Here is an 18,003-nt window from a genome sequence, read left to right as displayed (position 1 = left end):
CTTGTACGAATCACCCGCTTCTACAAAAACTACATGCATATCACGTTGAGACGCCGGCACAATGCGAACATTGATGAAGTCCCCGCATCACACCCACCTCCAGCAACAGCCCCAATATTTCACAGCATCCTACCACGTAATCACAATAGGCACTGATCTGAACATGGCAAGCGAGTATCCACAGTCGGTCCCAGCCGAGAACAGACGACAACTACGTCCCGGCCACAGTATTGGAATCACCGAGAAGGGCGACGCCTGTGTGGTGAGCGTCGCCTCAATCCGCGCGAACCGCAGCGCTAGCACTGCAAGCGGAGCGAGTGCGCCGGCCACGCTCAGTGACAGTTATTACAGTTGGGGTGACACAGCTTGCCACCGACGCGGCACCGACAGCCGCCCGAGATGTCACCGCGGCCGCGCCGGCCCCAGCGCGCCTTGCCCGTCACCCAGCAGACCTCGTTGCGGCAGGCCGAGCACACGACCCAATCGCAGCCGTCCTTCTTCATCAGGATGACAGCGCATACTGGGCAGTGAATGGCCTCGCGGCGTGCCACCATCTGCTTCAGGTACTCCTGCGTCTTGCGCGCCTCCTCGTTGTGTAGCGCGTCCTCGGCCAGACGAGCCTGATACTGGCGGCAGTCGGAGCCCTCGTGGATCGCACGGCACGTGATGCAATTGACGCACGAACAGACGGGACAGCAAAAGGCGTTGACGGTGTCTTCCAGCTCGCACCAGCCGGCGCAGCTGGGCGTCCGGCAGTGGAAGGAGTTGGCCGTGTTGCCCTCCGCCTGGTTCAGCGAGCGCGCCAGGTGCCGCTCATACACGTCCGCGCTGACCAGCGCCCGGATCTCCTTCTCGGTCAGCGTACTCTGGCAGCTGTACTCGGCACTGACGAACGGGCATTTCACTTCGGGCGCCTCGCAGTGCTTGACCAGGTCAGCCAGGCACTCACGACAGAAACTGTGCAGGCACTCCTTGAGCACGACGCCGGCGTCCGCCGGCACCTCGCAAAAGCAGATGGAGCAGTCGAAGGCGTCGGCGTTGGGAGCCAAGTCCTGCTGGCCCGCAGCCTGCAGCTTCGGCCACATCTGTCGGTCCGAGCGGCGCTTGGTGGACTGCGCCAGCGCGCGGTCCAGGTAGCGCGCGAATCCCGCCGCGCCGAGCAGCTCCCGGACCTCCTCCTGCAGCAGCCAGCCCTCACACGCGTAATCGGAACTCGTGCACGGGCAGGGCACCGGCTCCGTGTCACTGTTGTCCAACACGCTGGTCAGACACGAGCGACAGTAAGCGTGCAGACATTGCTTGAGCACCACCCCCGCGTTTGGCGGCACGGCTGTGAAGCAGATGGGACAGTCGAAGCGCACGCTGTTGAGCACCAGGTGCCGTTTGACCGTCTCCGCCAAACTCGGCCACATCTCCCCAGTGGCCAGGTCCAGCCCGGCATGCCGCAGAGACAGCGTAGCGCGGCGAGCCAAGACCTCATCACTGGCCAAAGCCCTGATTTCTCCATCCAGAAGCTTGCCATGGCAGGCACATTCTAAACTCGAATACGGACACCTCACTTCCACCTCGTCGCAGTGTTTGACCATATCGGTCAAACAATCAACACAGAAGGAATGAAGACACTCCTGTAAGACAACGCCTTTACCTTGGGGCACATCCGTAAAACAGATACAACATTCAAATACATCAGTGTTCGAAAGCAAGCCTGACCTTGCAGACATTTCCACCAGAGAGTCCAACAAGCGGGGGGGATCCAACAAGATGCTGGATCCGTCCCCAGAGCCTCTGGGGACGGATCCAGCACCCGAATTCCCTTCCGAACCGCTTCCCTCCGGGCCCTGGGGGACAACACCCAGACAGTCGCCACAAACAGTCACATCAACCTCATCATCGTCACTGACTGTGATGATCTCCGCAATACTGTTCGGTGAGCTTCCGCTGCACACTGTATTATCTTCTTCCATCATTGCCATGATGATCTTATAGGGGCCGTTCGGTCAATTTGCGGCTCCTATGAAACACGGAATGTTGTTGCGCTTTCAGAAAGACATTTTCCCCGGAAGCTCCTGTGATCTTGAGTTCCTGATTTTGCCTGCTTGCAATAAAACGGCAAAATTAAAGGCTTGGCAACTTGATTATTTCGATTACAGCCTATTCCACCAGTAATGACAATTAATTTCCCCGGAAACTCCTGTGATCTTGAGTTTCTGATTTTGTCTGCCTGTAATAAAAGAACAAAATTAAAGGCTTGGCAATTCGATTATTTCGATTACAGCCCACTCCACCAGTAATTATAATTTCAGGGCTACAGAACCAAAAATCATGGATAACAAATCCTGGAAATACGTCATCTACCGATGGCGGTGGGGCCGGACCACGTGCTCCTGGAGGGCTACCGCCGAGCTTTAGCACGTGCAGCGGGGTATGCGCTGGGCGCCCGGTAGGGTATCCCTCCAAGGGGTCTCTCGGCCCACTCGTGGCCGGCGAATGCAGCCTGCTCCAGACAAACCGGGCGTCGAGAGGATGCGGGAAAAGCTAGAAAGAGGATAAGAGGGTCGGATTAAATTAAAGGAAATGCTCCGCATGTGAAGATATTAAAGCAAACATCAGATATGATGGAATAAGGTAACGTAGAACCCTTGCTATACTTTTAAGTCGAAAAGACTGCTCTAGAAGATACAATTTGCCTGTTTAGTACACATTCTCTTCAATACGTCATTGTTTGGTTACATCATCGCACCTTGCACGACATTGGATGAGGGCCAGTTCACGGTCGTTATATGTGGAAATCGTGCTCACGAAAGCCAGGTATGAATAACTCGACAGTTAGTTTGGACTGGCCTTGATCGCCGCACGGCCCATGGAATGACAGGATTTGAGTGGGACTATTATGGCGTCGTGGACTCCTGCGTAACCTCGAAATAGTTTGCACATTTTTGCGGTCGTACGGCTCAGAAACTACATGGGCAGTTCTTGAGAAGGGCGGGGCTGTGAACCGCACTAATGATTTTCAAGATAGCTATTTCAGGTTAAAACCCGAGACAAAGGTGGCACACTGCCTTCAAATGTACAAAACGGGGTACAAATGTACAAAACAAACCGACCAGTTTTTAACCTGTCCCCAGCACAACAATGACGCCAGCGCCAAATGCGTTCAACACATTAGTACACCATTGATGGACATTCTCGGCGACTGCGGGCGCTAATCAAAGATGGTCCATGTGGAAGGAGGCAAGGCGAATGCGCCAAAATGTTCTATGTCTGCAGCAGCCGGGTCCGTCATCCAGGTGATGATATCAAAGGTGAGTGGCAGCAATAGCCATGTGGCCACAGCATTCTATTGTTATATTCCAAGATATGCCGAAAGAATAAAGCAAGCCTTTGGCTTGCGTCATCAAGATGTTCTATTTCAATAATCAATTATTTCCCCAAACACCAAACCAGTAAAAACGCCATTGCAGAGAAGCAATAGACGTCCAGCACGGATCAAACAACGTTAAAAGCACCAAGCAGAGTGTATGTGCCCGACACTGCAAGCCTCCTTACGTGCGTCTGGCACATACCAACGCATGATTAGCAAAATGGGTCCACAAAACCTCGCGGACCAACGAACAATATACCCAGACGTGAACCACCGGAGTCACACCACACAAGACGAAACAGTAATTCTGGCGGCGCGATGCATGGATGCATAATCGAAACGCTTGCAACGCTTACCAATAAAAAGGCAGCCCTGCTGCCATAACTCACGTTATAAAGGCATGTCACAGGGTTCCGGAAAATATTATTGACGAGGGGACTAGTGTTCTTGCGGGCTTCCTAGCGCAACACTATGCCGACGGGCGTCATTGTTCCCACTTAAGGGTGGGCTTGTTTGCTCATGTCCAGTGGGCGCTGGTCTAGAGACCCCGAAACGTTTTTTGTGCGTTCATCTTGTTGCCGCTTCGTTGACGTGACAGAGGCACGTGAATAAGGCTTTGGTTCAAGCGCGTGTTCTTCGAGCTTTTACTTCGTGCACACATTGCACAATGCTTGAGTCGTACTTAATTAGTGCAAATTATGTAATTTGTGCACGAGATTACATTGCCTCATAACGAACCGAAATATTTTGGAAACATTGTATCCAGAATGCACTGTCAAGTCGTTCCACACTGCTAAGACCTGCACTTTAGAATTAACATATTTCTGGCGGTTTAATGACGTTTTGTTTGCTTTATCTGTGCTGTTGACCATTCTCTAAACTGTAAGGTCGAGTAAAGTTAGGTGAGGTCGACAGACACCGGTCAAACCAAGTCACACAGGTGCGATCTGAGCGCCTGATTGAGTACCGTGTGGGCTGGCTTTCCTGACAGCCTGAGGTTTATACGCAACACGATATTCCAAAATGTTACTGACATCAAGAAACTATCTTAGCGCCATTAGATCAGCAGCTCTCAGTAATACTGCGCCAAAGCGCCAAATGAATCCAGAGGTACGGGGTTCGATTCCCCGCAGTGCCCGCCCCTCCTGCCAGGGTGAGAGGCAGGCGACGCCATATAGCCTCTGCAACTGAGTGCGTCGTAAAGCCCCAATGACACACACACACACACACATGGCAAATGTTCTTATACTGGCAAACAAACCAACGACTGGAGAAATAATGCAAACACATGACGTGACAAATGCAATTTTAGGTTCAGTAGGATTAACCGACGACGCTGATTTACTGACCGAGCCCACCGGGGCAGAACCACCGCCGCTGCGGCCGGCCAGCGGCCGATTGGACCAGCATTGAGACTCCGTCACGCTCATACTAAAAAGTGACCGACTAATACGTCTGGGCTTTGGTTTTTTTCGATGTCTCGTCCTCTTGTCAGTAAATACACTACAGACTATTTGCTTTGAGCATGTATTTGATCTGATGTTTATTTGTATTCGCTTTGCATCCACGACTGACGACAATATATGAGACATAAATCACCACACGGACGCTGTCGCGCCGGGCACACTCGGAATAATACGAAAGGGCAGGCACATTGCTTTGACAACCAAGACCATTACCCACGCGTCATGTGGAATAACCGAATCCAGAAATCTTTGACTTTTTGCCAGCCCGTGTAGTTCTTGTTAAAGCAGTGTGCCATCTTTGCCCCGCCACCGATCCCGGTCCCCCGATCCCGTGTCACACAGACCATTTTAAGGGGAGCGGGGGGGGGGGGGGCGTTTGCTGTACCTCTCTATAAGACACGACCAGTTATGGTTATCTATGCAAGATTTTGGTGACACCGGCTGCATATCACTGAACGATTATGTATCTGAGCGAGTGTTAAAAGGAGTGAGTTTTAAAAGTTCCACGTTTATATGGGATTTTGAACTAAAATAGCCACCCTGAAGACTCTTCGGCGCCGTTACACAATTCTGCCTCTCTAAAAAAATAAGCCTCTCTAGTCTCTGAACTACACGTTCGTGGGCAAGAAGAACAGTATATCGGAGAGTATTTCAAAGTCCCCTTGGCATTCATGACGTCATAATGACGCCAATCAGATCCTGCCATTTTATAAGCCGTGCAGTGATCAAAGCACAGACAAATATAATTGTCGAGGCGCTCATATGTAGCGTTTGCGAGAGCAATTTCCAGATATAACGGCCGTCGATTGGCTCTTAATCGGCGTTGTGCACTGTACGATGACGTAATCAAGCCATGGCACATTGAAAAGCATAAAAACTAAGCAGAGAATTGTGCTGTCCAGAGCAGTCTTTTCCACTTCAACAGCATACCAATAGTTATGAGTAAACTTGTTTCATATCGCACACGCACGCGCACGCGCACGCGCACGCGCACGCGCACGCGCACGCACACGCACACGCACACGCACACGCACACGCACACGCACACGCACACGCACACGCACGCACACACACACACACACACACACACACACACACACACACACACACACACACACACAATACCGCGCCAAATACTCATGAGACCTCGCAGCATGCAATATGTCTCGCCTTTACCCCTTGGTAGGCACAGAGACGTACCGTAGCAATGATCAGGCAGTTTGTGTCGTTGAAAATGTGAACGTTCACCTTAAAGATCATCTCGATGTCACTGTGTTCCGAACAATGTCATCTTACGTTACAAAACCTTAGGCAACACCACAGCGTACAAACGCATGTGCATAATTATTCATAATTAAGACATAATTCATAATTGATAACTAAGACATAGACATGAACATAAACAAGACATAAACAATAACTAAGACATAATTCGCAGCAATTGCCCCCTCGAAGTATTCACGTCGTTAAGTATGGACAGTTTCGGAAAAAATCTTCGGACCAAATGATAGTTGAAAGATTCGAATCAGATGACCATTAGCTTACATATAATCTTGACATTTCAATGGGATTGATTGGCAGTTCGAGCGTTAACCGAAGTGTTCCACATTTGTATGGGGTTCTGAACTGAGATAACCATTTTGAAGATTATTCATTACAGTTCACAGTCATGACTATTTTAAAACCTAAAACCATCTTGCTTCTGAGCTCGACGCCTACAAACTTGTTAACCTATTTCGGGGCGATTATTTCAGGGTCACCCAGGCATGGCTGACGCCATAGAAACGTTACAGGAAGACCGCCACCCCAATGACCACATAGCGCTAAAGCTCCAGAAAAAATGTGACCAAATAAGTCGCGTCCGACCTACGCTACCACGATAAACGGCACCAACGAGCACCCGTTAGCCTTCAACCAATTCAAAGCACTGTGTGCAAGTTTTGAACACGAATCACGCTTTGTGCTACATGCTGCAGATTTGAACAGCGGTAGGAATTATGACGGAAATACGACCGGGAACCGAGTAACTGAAGAACAGCGCCACAGCCGAGCGTGAGAATGAAGTCAAAAATACAAAATCACAACTATGGAAGAACACCACCGAGAGAAACAGCGGTAGGAATTATGACGGAAATACGACCGGGAACCGAGTAACTGAAGAACAGCGCCACAGCCGAGCGTGAGAATGAAGTCAAAAATACAAAATCACAACTATGGAAGAACACCACCGAGAGAAACAGCCAAAACACGAGCACATAACGATAATCGAGTTCAGCAAACATGCACCTGCCAACACCACCATCTCTCGGCAAGTTGGAAGCACTACAAGTGAGTCGACCGATCCGCTTCAGAGGCAGCTGTGACGTGACCAGTCAGGTAGTGACTGTGATGTCATAAAGACGTTCCATAATGCTATCGGACGCGATGATGATTATTTCGGCTTTAGGACACCCCGAATACCGTGGTCATAAGGCGCCCATAACACTACCAGACGATGATGAATTAAAAAGCATGCTTACCACGTAGCAATAGTGCTGTTGAGAACAGTCTTTTACACCTTAAAGCGAACAATGGTTACGAGTGATATTAATTTATCGTATCTGATGATTACCTCAGTTACTTCAATGGAGAGCATTCTCAGTAAACGAGACCCGAATCCCCACTCTGGCTTCCACCCGTGTCTCTCGAACGATGCTTTTGCTCCCCATGTACTGCACATTTCCAGCTGGTGAGAATGGTGTTTCTCTTCAAGAGACTGGACATTCGACATCGGCCACTGGATTTATCGCCCTTCCCCAGCGGTGTAGTTTTTTAATGAGTTAGCGGGAGGGGCGGGGCTCCAGCCCCCAACTTGGACTTCAGCCAACCAAACTATGGAAAGGAAGTGGGCAAAATCCGAGAAGCCCGTTTGTTGGAGCATTGTGGGGTTCAGTTAGGTTGTTTTTCGCTCTTCAGTCCCTTTCCCCCTCCCCCAATTTATTTTGCTAAACTATGCCTCTGCTTTTCACTCTTCGTCACTTGGCCGACCGATACAACGAATGGAAAATAAAGAAGCGCCGCTTCTGAGCGCGACTGAGCCCTCGACATCCTACAAAACCGCAATTTAGTTATGTGAGAAGATGCCACAGTGACTGTGCCCATGAGCATGTCCAGTCAGTAGGCGCACGACAAAGCCCTGCAGCATGATTCCAGAGTGCGTCATGATCACACACACGAGGTCTGTCACCGGAACAAGACCTGCCATACCCTGATACGCTCCAGGTTATGTTCTGTCAACTCACTCATGGACCCCCTCGCACGCCTGAATGAGACTGAGCAACCCACACCGAGAATCCGCGTATCAATCACATTGGCGCCAAACAAAGATAAACAGCTTAGATAAGATAAAGGGTGGTGCCCATACCACACAAGACATATGTTTCGTGACAGGCGAACCAATATCTTGTGTATACTCTGTGAGCATCGGATGTCATCTAAGGAAATTGCATTTGGCAAGGATAGCTAACACAAACTCATGCGACTGGTTGGTTGGCTTCAGTTCAAAATGAATAAGTTTGGGGATTGCAGAAGGGCTAAACATTTGCCTGCACAAGCATTTGGTTTTATTGGATTTGCCCATGTTCCAAAGCATGTTGCTTGGACATGTATGGCAGTAGGCTAGTAATGTCCTGATTCTAACAGAGGCATTAAAATGAAACTACCTTTTGTGTCATCAGTGGATATGCAAAAGAGATGCTAGGGTTCCATGCCCAGGCCACACTTAACACAATGAGCTATTCCCCCTTACTGTCCCCACAGTTGGCACAGACCAACTTCATCTTTCACACACAAAAAAAACACCTTGACCTCATGGTGCAATATGCTTTAATGTGGCGAATTGCAGTGATAAATCAAACTGCACCATAAACCAGTGCATTACAGGATCCAGTGTGCCAGCACATATATACCAGAGGATCCAGGATTGCATCATGCGGAGCATTTGTTAGGGAGTCAGTTTAAAATTTGCAATGCACCTAGGGTTAAGCAAACACTGTGCAAATACACATATCCAACCATGTTGGAACAGAAAATCTGAGTTCCCCTTTCAGGACCTTAGGGTGGTGAATAAGTAAAAACACCAATAGGGAAATATAAGTTTTCCTTATATGCGACAAAAGACATGTTACAAACATCAATCGCTTGAGCACTAAGTGTCCCAAACCCAACACAATATCAGCAGGGCATTTTGGACCCAGGGGATACCAATCCACACAGAACAGCACCCTCCCACACCAAATTAAATCCCACCTAATAATTATCTGGAGTGCCCATTTCAGAACCTATATGTTTAAGCTCAAGGCTTTAATAACTTCATACTGATATTCAATAACAATGAGCAAATGAATCAATGAGTGGACTGCTAACTATTCAGGCCTTCTCAAAACAAAACAAATTACATTTATATCCTGAAACTTGCATGCATCAACCACATGGGCAACAACCTGTTTTCAGGGGTCTTAGGACAAATTTATCAATATTTTCAAGTATGAATCTTTCAAAATCAGCTTCAAACTTTGAAAGTTGCCCCAAGCTTGACCAGAATTTTTATCAGTAGAAGAAGGGCATATGTCAAATCTGAGCTCCTGTAAGCACAAGGAATGATAGTTTACTTTTATTTGCCTTGAATTTGAACCAAATCACCACAAAACCACAGTGCCCTACATAAACTGATTGGCTCATAAAGACAGGGTGGGGGGCATCATCCCCACAGCCCCTCAGCTATGTATGCCCTGGAGGTACCCATAATTCTGATCTTGGGAAGGGGTTATTGCCCCACTGAACCTCCCCTGGTTTGCAAAAAAAAAAAATATAATGCACTAGACATTCAATCACATCAGTGCACTGCACCTGGAGCATGCACATGCCAATTTCAGGTCAGCCAAACTTGCGTTGAATTTTCAAATCACTTTTAATGGCTAGTTTATTAGTGTTCCACATTTTATGGTTTTGAACAGAAATAATCATGTTGAAGATCATTGGAGGCAGTCCAAAGCCCTGTCCTTAAGATCCAACCACTCCCACCCCAACCACATTTTGAGCTACATTTTAGCACAGATGTGCAGCCATTTTGGGCATGAATATTTTAAGGTCACCCAGACATGTACAACACCACAATAATGCCCTTTGTGTCCTGTCATGCATTGGCCATACAACCATCCAAGCCAAGCAAAATATAACTGGGTTATCAATAAATGTTATGCAGGGTGAAATGATGTAATCAAACAACCACAAATTGGTGAGTATGTTAATTAAAGAGGGGCATTGTGCGGCCTTGGAGCAGCTTCTCCACTTAAAAGAATACCAATAATTATAAGTATGCTGATTTCATCATCTCTGGCACTTGCTTCCATGTCTTCAAGTGTGAAACATTGCATTTCAGCAGATTTTATGCTGAGTTATAATGTGGGGATATAAAACCTAGCTGTGGATGCAGAAAATGACATAGCTGGTGCAGGAAAAATTGGACACTGAACAAACTTTAACCGAACAATCATTGGTTATATATCAGAACAATTCATAGCAACATACAGCATTTCATGAATGCTCTCAGCACTTTTCAACTCAAAAAGGCAGACAAGTCAATAGTGCTTTTTATGAAAAAAGGTCTTGGCAGGGAGGCAGGTTAAGCACAGTGTTGGAAACTTAATGTTTCATGGTATAATGTATACCAGGAGATTTTGTACTCCAGGACTGTGACTAGGTAGAATGGAACATGTTGTGCTCCATCATGCTGCAATAAGAGCAGCTTTTGGAAAAACTCATTTTACCAAAATAAACTGACAAAATAAAACCCATATGTGCAACAGGTTGAGACCCACTGTTTCCCTCAGTAGCCATGCATTGATATCGGCAAGTCGGCAAGAGCACAAATCTTGCACATGCCAGACTAAGATGCCCAATGGCAGGCAGCCTGTATTGCCATCTAGGTAGATGATAAACCATGTATGAAAATGTGAAAAATAAGGCATGTGAATGCTGAATGGAACCACCTTTGAAGAATACCAGGACATGAGAAACAAGTACCAGAATCGCACCAGTCTATTACACAGTGTCTGGAACTTGGATGTTTCTTGTCTTTTTTCCCCCAAGACATTTTGTTTTCCACAAAAATACACTGGAAAGAATGTAAAAAATTGTTCTCTGTGAGCGACCTCAGATGGAGGCGGGCTGTTCCCGCAACATCGACAGCATCGCGCGCCACACTCACGACTGAACGAGGGACACTGCTTGCTGGTTACAGCCGAATCACTACCGTGTCACACGATCTTTCAGTGCAGGTATACACTGGTACCTAATGTTAAAAGAGCATAGTGCATCATTCGCCGTGTTTAAGGCGGAACATATCGTAAATAATCATAAAACAGGTAGGTTTATGCCCCCACCTTCAAATTGTAATAATCACGATAGCGAGCTTCCGAGCGCCGCGCGCACCCCACCGCCTTGACCCCCAGCGACGTTGCTGCGTTATCATCGTGTGGACACGATATTTCTGCTCAAGAACCATAAAAAATGTACGCGGCCAAGGTAGAAATAAAAATGCAATGAGATACGATTCTTACCGCATATAGGCACGTTCATGAAACAGGCAGGCCAGAATAGCCCAGAACCTAACCTAACCTAACCTAACCTAACCTAACCTAACCTAACCTAACCTAACCTAACCTAACCTAACCTAACCTAACCTAACCTAACCTAACCTAACCTAACTCAACCTAACCTAACCTAACCTAACGCAACCTAACCTAACCCAACCTAACCTAACTTGTTAAATTGCCATATTCCCATTTTGCTTTTCATTCCCCACCCAAAGACGTCATATTTGCCCCCCCCCCCCCCATGCCGACCAATCTACAAACAGTAGGGAAGACTGCTTGGATGCGCAATAACATTTCATTGGATTCTTGGTACTTTGCCCCCGTACATTTTTATGGTTCTTGACGTGCAGTGTGTGTGTCTGTATGTGTGTGGCATTGGGACTTTACGACGCAACCAGCTGCCGAGGCTATATGGCGTCGCCTGCCTCTCACCCTGGCAGGAAGGGTGGGCACCGCGGGGAATCAAACCCCGTACCTCTGGTTGCCCAGATGCGCAGTGGTTTGATGTCCAGTAATATTGTGCTCACGCGTAGCAATGACGCCGGGTTCGCAGTTGCTGCGCTTTGCAGCGCTCGGATGTTTGCTATCGACGTTATCGCAATCAACCCTAGCAACCAACAACGTTAGATGCCCTTGCTATCAACACATCGTCGAGAATATTTAGTGCGTATTGTTGTTAAGAAGGGACGCGATGTTTAGTACCGATGCGTACTAAAACCGGCGGCGTTTAGTACGTATACATACTAAACAGAGCAGCCCGGTAACCCAAGGCTGACCAGAGGAAATGAGGCTGTGTAGAGGTGTACGTCGTGAATTTCTTTTCTTTCGATGGAAGTAGAAAACCTTTACCGTTTTGGGATCTCAATTCCCATTTGAATGCGAGTTGCCCCTGATGCGCGGCGAGGTCGGCCGGTTGGTGGTCAATGGGGGGATGGTGGAAGTGATAGGGAGGCGTGCCTAGAGAAACTCCCACGCGTAATTTACAGAAGAGTGTTATCTCCCGGCTGAGCATGATAATGATATATGCTGGGTTTGGGTCATACTTCAATCACATTTGCCAAACATTTCATGAGCTGAATCATGAGCTAATTATTTCACACAACGTTGTATCAGTGATTCATAGGGCTGAAGTCAAATTGGCAGCACAAGGAAATATGGTGCATCCTAAGCAAATTCACATATTTCAGTGTCAAAATTAGCAAAGTGCAGCATAAGTTTTAAGACTTTGCAACATCAGCACCTAATCATTATCACCATTTCTAAACAGAAAAGCCTACGTTGTTCATCCTGAAGTTTGCCAAGTCTCAGCCAGAAGAAGAAGAAAGGAATATAATATAGATATAATATATATAATAGAGATACTAATATAGAAAGATAGTAATAGAATAGAGAGTACATAGCGCGAGATCGGCCTCTCTTCATCGCGCTTCTCCTAAGCGCCTCCTTCTCTATCACACTTTCTCCTCTTCTAAACTCGCTCTTCTCTCCTCTTCTCTCTCCTACGCTCGCCTCTCTCTGCCTTATCTCTCTTTCTCTCTCTCTCCTCTCTCTCTCTCTCTCTCTCTCTCGCTTCTCTTCTCTCTCTCTCTCTCTCTCTCTCTCTCTCGCTCCTCTCTCCTCTCGTCTCCTTCCTCTCTCTGCTCTTATCTCTCTGCTCTCTCTTCGCTCTTCTCTCTCTCTCTCTTCCTCTCTCTCTCTCTCTCCCTCTCTCTCTCTCTCTGCTCTCTCTCTCTACTTCTCTGTCTCTCTCTCTCTCTTCTCTTCTCTCTCTCTCTCTCTCTCTCTCTCTTCTCTCTCTCTCTCTCTCTCTCTCTCTTCTCTCTCTCCTCTCTCTCTCTCTCTCTCTCTCTCTCTCTCTCTCTCTCTCTCTCCTCTCTCTCGTCTCTCTCTCTCTCTCTCTCTCTCCTCTCTCTCTCGCTTCCATCTCTCTTCTCCTGCTCTCTCTCTCTTCTCCTCTGCTCTCTCTCTCTCTTGTCACTCCTCTCTTCTCTCTTCTCCTCTCTCACTCTCTCTCTCTTCTCTCTCTCCTCTCTATCTTTCTCTCCCTCTCTCTCCTCTCTCTATATATATATATTTATTTATTTATTTATTTATTTATATGTATATATATAACGCACACATATGCATACATTCCTAAGCCAGATGCTTGATATTTGATTTTGCAATGTCATGAGTCAAGCACTTCAATATAAGCATAGTTTAAACTTGGTTAAATCAGAAATGGTAATGGTAAATGGAGGGGAGGGGAGGGAGAGAGGAAACAGCCGCCAAAACCTGTTAACAATCCCATCCCCCGAACCTATGGCGCCGGTCAATACGAAACCTTCACAATTTGATGCCGCTTGGTCGATAGCCTGTCCTTTTCAGGACATAGTGACCCTGGGATAGTCAAAAGGTCACCAAAATTCCAAAAAGTGGAAAAAATTACCTGAAACATCCATATCTCGAAGCGTATTAAACAGATCAATCCAACACTTTCACTTATTGATGCACCGTTGTTGAAATCCTCTCCTTTTCTAAACATGGTATCAGTTGGTCAGGTCAAACTTCATCAAAAAACGTCCGACATCTCCAATGCTGTCTGTAGACGCCCCTGGGTTCCCAGCGTATGTGACCGATCGGCACGAAGCCTGTACCGATCGATGCGCCATGGTCGATAGCCATTCTGTCCAGAAGGTAATGTCCTTTTACCAGGTCGGAGGTCACCATAAGTGCCTCAACTTACAAAAAGTTTGTTTGCAGATAAGTTTCAACGATGGTCTATCCTTTCCAGACGATGGTGACCTTGGCTCAGTGCAGAGGCCGGAAAAATGTCTTAAACCAAAATCAAAGTTTGCGGGCAACTGAATGCTCCGAGCCTGTGAGACTGATAGGCACAAAACATTTACTAACAAATATTTACCACTCCATGCCGCTTGGTGGATAATCTGGCGAGGTCCATCTTTCGACATATTCATCCGGCCACGATCTCCGCACAAACTCTGACGCTCTCTAGCTATCATCTGCACAGTAGCTGCACCACTGCGACCATCTGTCTCAAAAACGCACTGTATCCACACAATGGCACCTCGATTTGAAATCTCCAGGTTAAAACTACCGGCTTTCAAACAGACGTAGGCTGGGTTTTGCTTATGTTAACGCAATTGAACGGTTCCTGGTCAGATTATCCTTCCAGTCTTAATTGGTAGCACCTTCGGCCACCCATGTAAACGGTACTTTTTGAGGGGATGAAAGCCAACGAACCAGATGGCAGTGTTTATGTCCTGGGGGGATGTCGAGCTAGTGACAGTGGCGATGACTTTTGACCCTTGAATCGCATATCAATATCACCGTTGTGCATTGATATCGTTCTGGTTTCTTTTGTGACGTGTGTTCACCCAAGGTCAAGCTAAGTCGAACTATGATTTGTGTGAAAAAAGCTTTTTGAAGATGTTCCTATGTGACATTTAATAGTCTCAAAGCTATGAAAGTTTCCTAATATCGCTGGGTGGGTCAATGCAACAACAGCCCTCCCGCTTTGATCTGGCATACCACATCGCATGGGTGCCAATAGTGTAGGGCTGCGCGTCTAGCAAACCAGAGGTACGGGGTTGGATTCTTCGCGGTGCCCACTCTTCCTGCCAGGATGGGAGGCAGGCAATGTCACATAGCCTCAGCATCTGGGTGCGCTGCAAAAGCCAAGTGACGAAAACGACATCACAGGTCACACCTAGCGATGTTCACTATTTTTAATCCTCTGGCAAAACTTTCCGAACCCATATGACGCCATCCTCTGCATTGTCCTTTACGGGATCCTCAATATCTCTGTAGGGTGTGGACTCCCCCCCCCCCCCCCCCACCCCTGGAGGGACGGAGTCCTCCTCATCTTTAGTCCTCCCTCTGACATTAGAAGCTACGCTGCTGTCCTGTATGAAAGGCCCAAATCAGAATTAATTCCGCTTAGAAGTGAAGCGAATTGGCATCATCACGCCACACCGATAGGCCATGAAGCCACCTACTTAACAGCGGCCGTCGTCGAAATTCGAACCCGGGCTTACCGCGTGCGAGACCAGCATGCTAACCATCCATACACCGGAGACGCGGGCCCGGCGGCGGAAATTTGTGATCAGAATAGGACCGGTTCAGAGTGAGTTGATGGATTTCGTGATCGTTTGATGCCTATCACGCATACAGCCGACTGAGACAGCACGAGATCCTGCATATTTGCACTCGCTCCCTCTGAGGCTGGCAGTCCGCGCATACTTGACACGCACAACCATCTGAATGATTTTTGGAGGGTGTATAAACGCGGCGCGTAGCCACCTTCCATTCTGGAGGGTGTATAAGCCCGGTGCGTAACCGCCCTCCGTTTTGGAGGGTGTATACGCGCAGCCTAAAATGTTATGTGCCAAATGCTACCACATGTGGATGAGATCTGACATGCACTAGGCAATCAAGCGATGGAATTGTGATGCTGCATGTTGCCCAAAGTAATCCCAGTAACTGGGTGTACACAAAGTGTTGTCTTTGTGGATGTGGGGTCTCCAAGCTTTTCAGTCTATGTTCCTTCCAAAGACACCCTCTGCTGCTCCTTAACTGTCCGTTTCCCAAAGTGTGCTTGTGCTGATTTGAATGTACTGAACTGGTTGTTCTTTCCGATCTACTTTTATCTTTCTCAATCGTCACATTACAACATTGAACTGGAGCAAGCTGCATGCATCATCTTTGCCATGAGGTGGTCAGCCATGTGCTGTCTCTTTGTGATGCCCATGCACTGCACTTGCAAGTTCTGTATGCTAGAAAGCAACAGCGCACCCATGTTGATCTGTTCCACAGGATCTGCCGCATGGGGCTCTGCAGGCGCTATGTCATCCCCTGCCCCATGCTCATGATGCACAATGTAATGATTGATGCATGGTGCAATGATCAATGCAATGATGTGTGCAATGATCAATGCAATGATAAATGCAATGCAATGAACCTTAGCCACATTGCCCGTGTTTTTTCACTTCTACATGTTTTGGCTGCTGCAGTTTGTTTTCCAGCATGCTGAAAGCACGTTCAATTTTTACACGTGTTTTTTTGTATGATCTGTAGAAGTGGTGCCGAGTAGCGTTGGGGTGATCGTTGTCTCGGGAACGAGTAATGAACTCCACGGAAAGGGAAAGCTCCTGTCCTCGATGAGGTGTGCGTTAGATGGGAGAAGCTGCCGCCGATACTCCCTGAGGTCGCAGCAGAGGGGGCCTTCTCTGAAAACCGAGAATCGTGGGCGGATCGCGGAACCCTGCAAGTACATCAGTGAGTACGCCGCGGTGATCACAAGCAGCCAGTAGATGTACTGTTTTGGCGATGCTGGTGGGTATTATGAGCAGCTGCGACCTCCTTGCTGGGAGCACCCATGAAGAGAAAGGACCCGTCGATGGCTGCAACCACACCCGGGGAGCCGGCGCACGCTGCAAGGCCTGCGATGGTTTCATGTAGCCGCGCTTCTATTGGCCACTCGATGGCGTCCCCGCGCGCGGCAGCAACATACTTGCAAAATGTCAGATACTAGCGTAACCCAGATTTTGAAGTTCCAGACTTGTCGCCAACAGAGTGTTGGGGTACTGGCTCGGAAAGATATTGCAGCGCAAGCATCACATCTTCCAACGGACGCTTCTGGTTGCCCATGCTCTCGCCATGATTGTCAAAATAAATTTTTGTTTTGTTTACGCGACGTTGGCGCTTTGGCAGGGCCAGAACCGCTACGTCGGCGAGTGCACCAATGTGTTCGTCACTTTCTGGATCCTGCAACATAGTTTGTCTGGACAGCATGATTGTGGGAAAGTTTATCCATGCCTTGGATGCTTGGGAGTGTAAATATACTGCGTAACCTGGCGTCACACGTTTCCATGGATATGGTTCGTCTGTGTGTCTATATGTAGAACTCTCCTTCATGCGACTTGTCACGTGAGATTTCTCCCTGCACACGTGATCCGAACAAAGCTGCACCCGTTTGCAACCACACGCGCCAAAACTCGTCCATGCGCGCCAAAAAATATGGACCTCAATATACATGCACGATTATCTTAGCTGACATAAGGTGCTATAAGGTGATAAGTTACCAGTGCCTGCTGAACTTCGTGTCCGTGGTATGATCGATTGCATGTCGTTACGCTCGCGCAACGCTTGAAATAATTGAATGTCCTTCTGAGTCGAGGGCGACGATCTGCCTTTCCCTGCCTCTAATATTTTTGTTTAGGTGAGTCGTTATGGTATAGACAGCTGTTGTGAGAGATACACCTGAAGTACTTGTACATTTGTACATTGAAGTACATTTGACTGTCCCGACCCACCAACCTCATTTCTGCAACAACAAATGTCTTTGTTGGGAAACAGCTGATTTAACCAGCCACCATGTACAGGAGTCACTTAAAGCGTCCGCCATGACGCAAGATGACGTAGCTGTGGAACGTCACAGCTTGTTACCTGAAGGGGCGGAGCATCTGGCAGCATTTCCCCATCAAGAACGGGGCCCTGGTGTTGTCTTTCAACCTCCGGACCGGAGACCAGCTCGCCAACC

At 47.9% G+C, this 18,003-nt stretch overlaps 1 protein-coding gene across 1 annotated transcript; it reads right to left on the bottom strand.

Moving 5' to 3' along the window:
- Window positions 1–332: 332 nt before the first annotated feature.
- Window positions 333–1,586, bottom strand: LOC119108111 (ranBP-type and C3HC4-type zinc finger-containing protein 1). The gene has a single exon (XM_037231689.1). The coding sequence runs from the start codon at window positions 1,584–1,586 to the stop codon at window positions 333–335; it is 1,254 nt and encodes a 417-aa protein (XP_037087584.1).
- Window positions 1,587–18,003: the final 16,417 nt, after the last annotated feature.

The sequence above is a fragment of the Pollicipes pollicipes genome, unplaced genomic scaffold (assembly GCF_011947565.3).
Source record: "Pollicipes pollicipes isolate AB1234 unplaced genomic scaffold, Ppol_2.1 Scaffold_6686;HRSCAF=7923_pilon_pilon_pilon, whole genome shotgun sequence".
Taxonomy (NCBI): Eukaryota; Metazoa; Arthropoda; class Thecostraca; order Pollicipedomorpha; family Pollicipedidae; genus Pollicipes; species Pollicipes pollicipes.
Note: the sequence above shows the minus strand (reverse complement) of the source record. Positions and strands in the feature narration are given on the sequence as shown.